At 31.4% G+C, this 8,414-nt stretch overlaps 1 protein-coding gene across 1 annotated transcript; it reads left to right on the top strand.

The window, feature by feature from the left end:
- Nucleotides 1–5,375: 5,375 nt before the first annotated feature.
- Nucleotides 5,376–7,441, top strand: LOC133172033 (uncharacterized). The gene is made up of 7 exons (XM_061306838.1): nucleotides 5,376–5,489; nucleotides 5,597–5,684; nucleotides 6,022–6,159; nucleotides 6,493–6,563; nucleotides 6,725–6,873; nucleotides 6,984–7,056; nucleotides 7,326–7,441. The coding sequence occupies exons 1-7, from the start codon at nucleotides 5,384–5,386 to the stop codon at nucleotides 7,328–7,330; spliced, it is 630 nt and encodes a 209-aa protein (XP_061162822.1). The 5' UTR covers nucleotides 5,376–5,383; the 3' UTR covers nucleotides 7,331–7,441.
- The last annotated feature ends 973 nt before the right edge of the window (nucleotides 7,442–8,414 follow it).

The following is an 8,414-nucleotide window of genomic DNA, read 5'->3' as shown; positions in this document are numbered from 1 at the left end:
TATTTTAGTGAGGAGTTAAGAAAGTCTGAAGTCCTATACCGCTTTAGGTGCTGGCACTGCTCAATGGCCAAACATTTTCAAGTGTAGGTCTAAATTTGCAGCATTCCATTGGAGATATAAGGAGTTCATATACGAGAAAAACATTTCGAATGAAAAAGCTGAACTAACAGTGATCGATCTCAAAAACATCTATAAACAATACAAAACCGTGAAGAGGGCATAAAACACGGGCCCTTGGAAATTCTAAAGGTGGAATCAGGTGCCTAGGAGGAGTAAGCTCATTGTTGAGCGGTCACACCCGCTGTGCGCCTTATGTATTTATCAGGTAGACGGATCATTCTGTAGTCAAATTCAATATATAAGCAAAGGCCTAACAATTGTATGAAACGTCAGCCAAAATACGACCCAATGAATGGCTAATTTGCTGACAAAGGATGTAATAAAAGCAAGCAAACAGACAGACTAAAAGTAGCTTAGCAGGGGCATACAAGCTCTATGTACAAAATGTTGTTTATGTTTCTTTATCTAATTAGACATATTTTTTATTTGACCTTTTTTTTATTAACAGGTGCTTGTCTTGTAATTCAGTAAGGACACTGTGCGGTATCCGCACCAGATGCTCCCATCTAAAGTTTATAATACGACGTAATTTTTTTCCATAAATAACTATAAATGTGGAAAAAGGGAGGCATGATCAGCCAGAGTTGTTTTGCCATAGTTGGTTTGCCATTGAACAAGTAAGTAAATGTTGCATTTATTTCGTATAAATCATTCTTTTTTATTTATTTACCTCTCAGTTAAAGAGGCAGTACAGTTGCAAAACTTGTGTTTTTTTCATTCAAATTTGCCAACTATATAGTCAAGAAATAAGGTATAAAGTTGATATCGACGGTTTGAGAAACATGATTTCCTCTCCTCATATTCAATGAACGTAATTAGAATCTCCCGGAAAACCAAGGATCGTACAAACAGGAGCAATCTTAGATCTGTTTATTTTACCAAGTGAATTTTTTATGTCATGTGCCAACACTGTGGTGTTCACAATTATAATGAAAAATATCATTTCCTTTTCAATAAATTATTAATCGCGTACTTTTTTGTCAGTTGTTTCACACCCCTAATAATGTTTGTTTGTTTGTTTGTTTGTTGTTCAACGTCCCTCTCGAGAATTTTTCACTCATATGTATTCGGAACCTTTTATTTTTCTGCAAATTAGTATACCCTAGTATTTCGCATTAATTCTGGAAATTTAGTGAAACTACAACGAGGCTGTTAATATGGATAAGATAAATTATTAACGAAAGTGTAGTAGTTAGGAAGTTACTAGCACGTGAAAACATGATGAACAGAAAAGAAATGTTACTTTTCAGTTCTCACCACTGTATGAATTATATGAAGATAACGAACAGTATTCAAGCTCAAAAGTCCATTAAACAATACAAAATAGGAGCAGAGCAAACACGGACTCCAAAAATCAGAGGTGGAATCAGGTGCCATGGAGGAGTGAGCATCCCCTGCCGACCGGTCACAACCGCCGTGTGCTCCTTTTAATGATCGGGAAATAACGGGAAAATCCGTCGACAATTCAGTGTGTAAATAATGGCCTAACAATTAGTATGAAAAACGTCAGTCAGCATTTGACTGATGCAAAAATAAATTGCATTTGCTGAAAAGGTCATTGTATCGACCATAGAACTTACGAAATGATGGCTTTAAACGAGAAAGCTGATATTCTTGTTTCATCAACTTGTTTGTCAATAATTTACCTCGTTTTAGAAATTGTTCCTAGAGCATGCTCTTGCGTATCAAATCAACTGAGAGATATATACCCCGTATGCAGGTGATGAAGGTATATTGCTGCATAAGTAAGGGAGGTTGACGATTGAAAAGTTAGAGTCATCACTTTTATCATAAAGCTTGGTTGATAGATTACCATTAACGTCTTTTTCAAGTAAAATATCAAAATATGAAACAGATGTGTCAGACTCTGTGGTATCTTTTATCTCAAGCTCACCATGATATATCGTATCGACATAAGAATGGAAATAGCCATTGTTAATTGACAATACGCCGTCGATATACCTGTATCTAAATGTCGAGTTGAAGGCCACAGCAAGTGTTTTCTTCTTTTCACGTACAAGGTTTTGGACAAATTCTGCTTCACATGAACACAAAAAAAGGTCTGCTAATAACGGGGCGCAATTGGTACCCATGGGAATTCCAATAGATTTTTATTGAAAAAGCAGCTGTCAATGATATCAAAAACCTGGAATTTAATTTATCGTGGGGAATGGTTGTGTATAAAGTTGAAAAGTCGTAAGTTTTTAAGCTGTTGATTTTGGTAAAATCTTGTGATTTCAAATTTTCCAAAAGTTCCTTGGAATTTTTAAGTATCCACATCTGATTTACACCACTTCTCGAATATATTGTTGCACAGTACCCTTGAAGTTTCTCCTTCACCACTGTTAATATCTTAGTGAGGAGTAAAGAAAGAGACTTGGTTGAACATTTACTGGAACCCGCTATGTATTTTTGTTTGTAAGAATTTTTTTATGAAGTATTGGAATCCAATATAAATATGGTAATTCATATTCATTTTGGTTGTTTGGAATATTAAAAATATTCAAAACTGACATACGATTTTGAAGAATTTCCTCCTTAGAAATGGAACTATGAGCATACGTTGGATTACCACTTGTAGAATTAAATCCAAGTTCCTCTAAAATACATTTGATATAATGAGCCTTACAAACAAAGACAATGTTGTTACGTGCTTTGTCAGCAGGGTCCAGTACGTACTGATTATGTAATCTATTTTTCACTTCTGGATTATTGAATACAAAAGGATAGATGGTTTTCATATTGCCCCTCAATCTTTTAATGCGCGATTTTAACATAAATCTGATACATTTAATCCATTCTGACAAAGTGTCAACGTCTTCTTTTTCATGTCTGGTTCATCGCCTGGCGTTGTCCTCTACAGAATCCATAATATTTATGAAATTCCGACGCCAGTTGAAGGATCGGGGTTCCCTAAATTTAGGAACTTTTAAAATTAGTGATCTGTGGCCCTTTTCACAAAAAATCTTACGATTAAGACAAAAATTTTCCAAATCTCCAACAAGCAACTGAGCTGTAGTATGTCAAAAAAATCTAATATTTCTATTACATTAGATTACATTGTAAATAATATTTTAGAAAAAAATAGATATCTTTATTTAACAAAGAAATACAGATGTGTCAAATTTTCATCTTAGCCCTAAGATTTTTTGTGAAAAGGGCCACTGTTACTGTATAAAATCAATAGAAATGCAGATTAATCTATCTAGAACTAACTCAAACTTCTTCAATAAGCATTTTTTATGACGTTATTTTCTGTAATTATGTATTAAAATCTCTTTTTGGACAAGCACGCTTCTTTTCCAGCGTCATACTAAAATTACATGCTACACGATCTACCAGAGTGACTTAAGATTGACAAATCAGCTAATGAGATGAATTTCATCACATTTTACTACGAATACTTAAGGGATTTTACGCTTGGAAAAGACCACATCTACTCTCAAATGGAAAAAGAATACGATCTTTTTTTCATAGATGAAAACCAAATCCATTATTAACTATTATTTCCATGCTCACTTTTATTAGAAATTGTTAAAGAAACCTAGAATTCAAAGTTTTCTCAATGCCATTCTGTAGGGCGATGTGAGTCTGTATTCCGTTTTTGTACTATCGGTGAATACAAATTAACACGTAATGTTATGTAAAAAAAAAAAAATAACCAATGCTGCCCATTGAAATGGGATACTGCTCGTTCTCTTTATCCTTAAATCGCGGAAGTTCTTTGCAAAACATTTTAACGTGGCACAGACTACGTTTCATTTTGTAAATTGTATAAGTTGAATTTCTAGTCATCAATTAGTTCCAACAAATAAATAACGCACCAAAATAAAGTTATGAGGTAAAAACCACTTCTTATTTTCTTACCGGGAGACTTGATACCTTTCTTAGTTTCTAATCATTGGTTTTTTTTTCCCTTTTTTAATAATAAAAAAAGTTTATTATTATTTTCATTTTTTAGCAGTCCCTTTAACAAAGCATCGAAGATTGACCGCAACAATGCTTTCAAAGTAAAATGTAAACATATAGCTGCCCAACATACCTTGCTATTCATTCAGCGATTAAACAGTTGATCTCTGTAAGATCAGCAATAATAAGTAACAAAGGTTTGTAGTAGATATAACACTTTTTCTTCTAACGCCTATCGGGCGACTTGGGAATTACCTTCTGCGCAATAATATCGGTATTTCGGTACATTGCGGTTCGTTGACAAAAATATCGTATTGCGATACATTTTTTCAGTACGGATATACCGGCAAAATTCTCTGAAGTAAAATGTGAAATTAAAGACCTCAAAAACTTTTTTTTCAATCGTACAAAATAATAAGGTTGCTGTTGAATAGTTGCATTTCGATGCAAAACTGTAGTTAGATCAACAAGAACTTTTTTGTTACAACGTATTTCTAATAGTTATATACATTCTGCTTGTTGGAGATTTGGAAAATTTTTGTCTTAATCGTAAATGCAGGTTAATAAAGTAAAATATAAAATAACATTGTAACTATTATTGAAAATATTGCAATGCATATCGCAATACATTTAAAAATATCGCAATTAAATCACAATAAAATTAGTAGGAGTGTTTAAGATGCACTTTAAAGAATTAAAAGTACAAATATTAACGTTCTGTACATTGGGACCCAGAAAGGAAATTAAAAAAAATATTACGTTATCGCGGTAAAATGTCAAAAAAATATTTTCAGGGCAGTTCAAATAAACTTTACACTTAAAATGACAATAATATTCATAGAAGTTCATAGGTGTATGTTTATGCTGAGTTTGAACTGATTTTTTTTTCTCTGAAAGCTCCTGTCGAGGAGAATCTTTGCGAGCCCTGCATGAGTATCACACAGGTTTCTTTTCTTCCTCATCCAATTATATTCATCTCCCAAATAAAACTTGGTTAAGAATTGACTTGGTTACGCGCTTTGCTCTTTTTTCAGTTTTTCAATATTTTCATACCCAACTCTGTCAAGCAAACAGGCCTAACCGTCTTATACTAGCTATGCTGTTTTGTTTGCGTTTTGTTTGTGATAAGTAAAAAAAAACATAACAGTTAACATATAAGGGAATGACAAACGATATATATATATATATATATATATATATATATATATATATATATATATATATATATATATATATATATGTAGTTTGTTTTATCTCAATTCATGCTAATACACAAATTCTGCAAATTCTGGACAAATATATAACAATAGGAGAAAACAATGCTATGTTTATATATGTTTCAGGACTCTTTAACATGAACTCTCCAAATATCAAAATCTTGTTGACTGTGCTGTTTCTGGTTTCCATTGGAGTCCATTCAAACCATTCCCTGACTGAAAGAGATTCTGGAACACAACTTAGTATGGCAATACAGTTCAAACTATACACTTTTAGTAAAACTAAGAATAAATACTGAAATTTCAATAACAGGGTGTTCCATACAATAAACTAAAAAACTTTTTTTCAGTAAACGATCTGTTATCATCAAACATCCACGGTGTGCAGGTTCCTACTATCAACGGGAAAGATGGTCCACTTGCCCTCGTATTACAAAAGTAAATACTTTATTTAATATTTAAAGCTGTACTTAAACAAGGTTCATCAATTTCAAGTCTAATTGGCCCTCAATGCATCCAAAAGGTGTACTTTTATCTTTTTATATATAGACTATGGCAGAAAATTTTAGAACATATACCTTGCACAAAATAAAGCTTAGAAAATACATTTTAAAATTTTCTAGTGTTCCTTTAAATTTATGTCATTGTGAAAATGAAATATTGCATGTTTTAAAAAACAAAAAGGTCGAATTTGTGGAGAATCTAATTCAGCTTTAAAACATTTTGGGTTTTGCTTTAAATGCATAATTGCAAAATTCTTTATAATGATTTGCAGTTTACGGATTACCGAGGTAATTCTTCCTGGAAGTGTCATTAGAGTAAAACAGAACAGCCCTCTTGTTTTGACTTTGAATGTCAACGATGCAGCTTTGAATGGGACAAGTCAATTTTTGTCCAATTACAAGACACTGTTGTAAGTTTGCATGTAAGAAGAAACGGAGTTTATACATTTATTCTTTTTGATATTTTAAGAATCATTTCATATCTTTTTTCTGTTTAATCTAAAACATGATTCTTACATTTTACTCTATTTATACTTCAACTTTAATTATAAAGAAAGAAAAAAACATCATGATTCTGGTGTTTTTATCTAAAATAACTTTAGTTCGGAAATAACATTTTAATCTCTTAGCGTGCCGTAAATCTTTATTTTTGAAAAAATAAAATAAGCTCCGAGTATATTTAAAACGATGTTGTGCCCATAAAATTAAAGATATTTAAATGCTTCATGTTTATATTGGTAAAGGCTTCAGCAAACAGACGAAGGAATACTAGATTTTAGTGCTAAGTTTGGATTTAGTGTGGACGTTATACCAGGTACATATATTTTATCTAATGTTAATAAGATAACATTCATACACACAAACACACAGACAAACATGAAAACACACACACACACAGAGAGAGAGAGAGAGATTAAACGAATATCAAAATGTAAATGCAATACGTTTTTATTTAATATTATGTATATGCAACAGATATGGAAAGCAAAACTCTTCAGACCGAAAACTGTAGAGTTCAACCTCTAAAGGTGAAGATCTCCGTCCTTGATACTTTGTTGCAATGGCTGTTAGATCTTTTAACTGGTCTACTACAAACTACTGTGGAAAGAACACTAGATGATGTGGTAAATGTGGCATCTTTTAGTAAAAAATTTTCAGTAAAAATCGTCATTTCTTTTTTTAATATTTCAGTTGTAGACGTTGTAAATCTTAACAGAGTATTATTTTTTCCTAGATTTGTGAAACAGTAGCAAGCACTATAAACAATGGAGGAAATCCAGTCTTTGATGTGTTTGCAAAACATTTAGGTAATCAGGGGAGAGATTTTTTTTTCAAATTTTTTCTTTATTCTGAATCTTAACCATTACTGTCTAATTTAAAAAAATATATGTTCCAAAATATTTCTTTTAAAATTGACCTAGAATTACTTTGACCAAATTGTGAATGCTGTTCAAAATTATGAATAATATTTAAAATTAACTTTCCAACCGGTAAAAATATTTATTTAAGTTTTTAAATTAAGGATATCCAACAAGGCCAGTTGACATAAAATTTCCTGATTATTATTGTATTGCAGGGTAAAGTCAAGCAAGTCCAAACGATAAACTAACGGAATGATTTGCAGAACATAAACCATGCCTGTTGTATGGTTATGTGCAACTACTATTTGTTTCCTGAATTAATAATAAAAATACTGGCAGAATAATGCAATAGTATGGCTTGTCTTTTTTTTTCCTTACAATTTTGATTTTTTTAAAAGTTGTTGCTTTTATACGCAAATCATTTGTTTACGTTTAAAGTAATCTCCTCATTACTTTTTGTTCAATACTAATACTAGTACATGTAATACTAATGTCCATTACTATATAAAGCAATAGACTTTTGATACAAAATGTAATATTACAATTTGACATAAAGGGTTGATAAATCTCATAGACGACTGATACATACGGAGAGAATACATAGCGTCTTTTTTTCTGTCTCCGTAGTTTGGAAATTATGAAAAAAAAATTTTAAAAAATACATTAAGAATAAGTAATGTTTGCAGGTGATATTAAAAGAAACTTGGCTGAAATACCGTATCTGGTAATTCAAAATATATATAAAGTTATTGTAAACAAGGAATAATTTGCATGAGGGAAATTCTGCGAAATGGAAAGTTCCACAACTATATCACAATTAGAGTTAGAGTACAAAAGTTGAATTCCAAAACTTTTTAATAAACATGTTGAATTTCAAAACTTCCTCACAAACAGAGATGAATTGCAGGATCCAGTATATGTATCAACAAAGCATATTTTTTCTCTACACAGGGATATGAAGGTCATAAAGGAAAAACTTCAGAGATACAGTGGAAGGTCATATTCTAGAAGTGGTGTATTTGAATTAAGAACTCTCAGTACTGGAAATTTTTTTTAATGTTTTAAATCTCAATTTGTTTTCCAAACTTCACAGCATCAAAGCGTATGAACTTTTAAAATGTAATGCCAGAATTCTATATGGTTAAAAAAAAGACTGCGTTGAGGATTAATATCAACTTAAAATGTTTTCAAATAAAACGAAATATTCTACAACCAATAAAATCGTAATAAGTAAAAGTAAGTTATACTGCTTTTTTATCTCCAGCTTTTTGTTTTAAATAAATCATTGATTTGACATCATTTAT

The sequence above is a fragment of the Saccostrea echinata genome, unplaced genomic scaffold (genome assembly GCF_033153115.1).
Source record: "Saccostrea echinata isolate AGI-Se365-2 ecotype Australia unplaced genomic scaffold, CSIRO_AGI_Sech_v1 ptg000054l, whole genome shotgun sequence".
Taxonomy (NCBI): domain Eukaryota; kingdom Metazoa; phylum Mollusca; class Bivalvia; order Ostreida; family Ostreidae; genus Saccostrea; species Saccostrea echinata.
The sequence above is the reverse complement of the archived record's forward strand: the minus strand, read 5'-3'. Positions and strand labels throughout refer to the sequence as shown.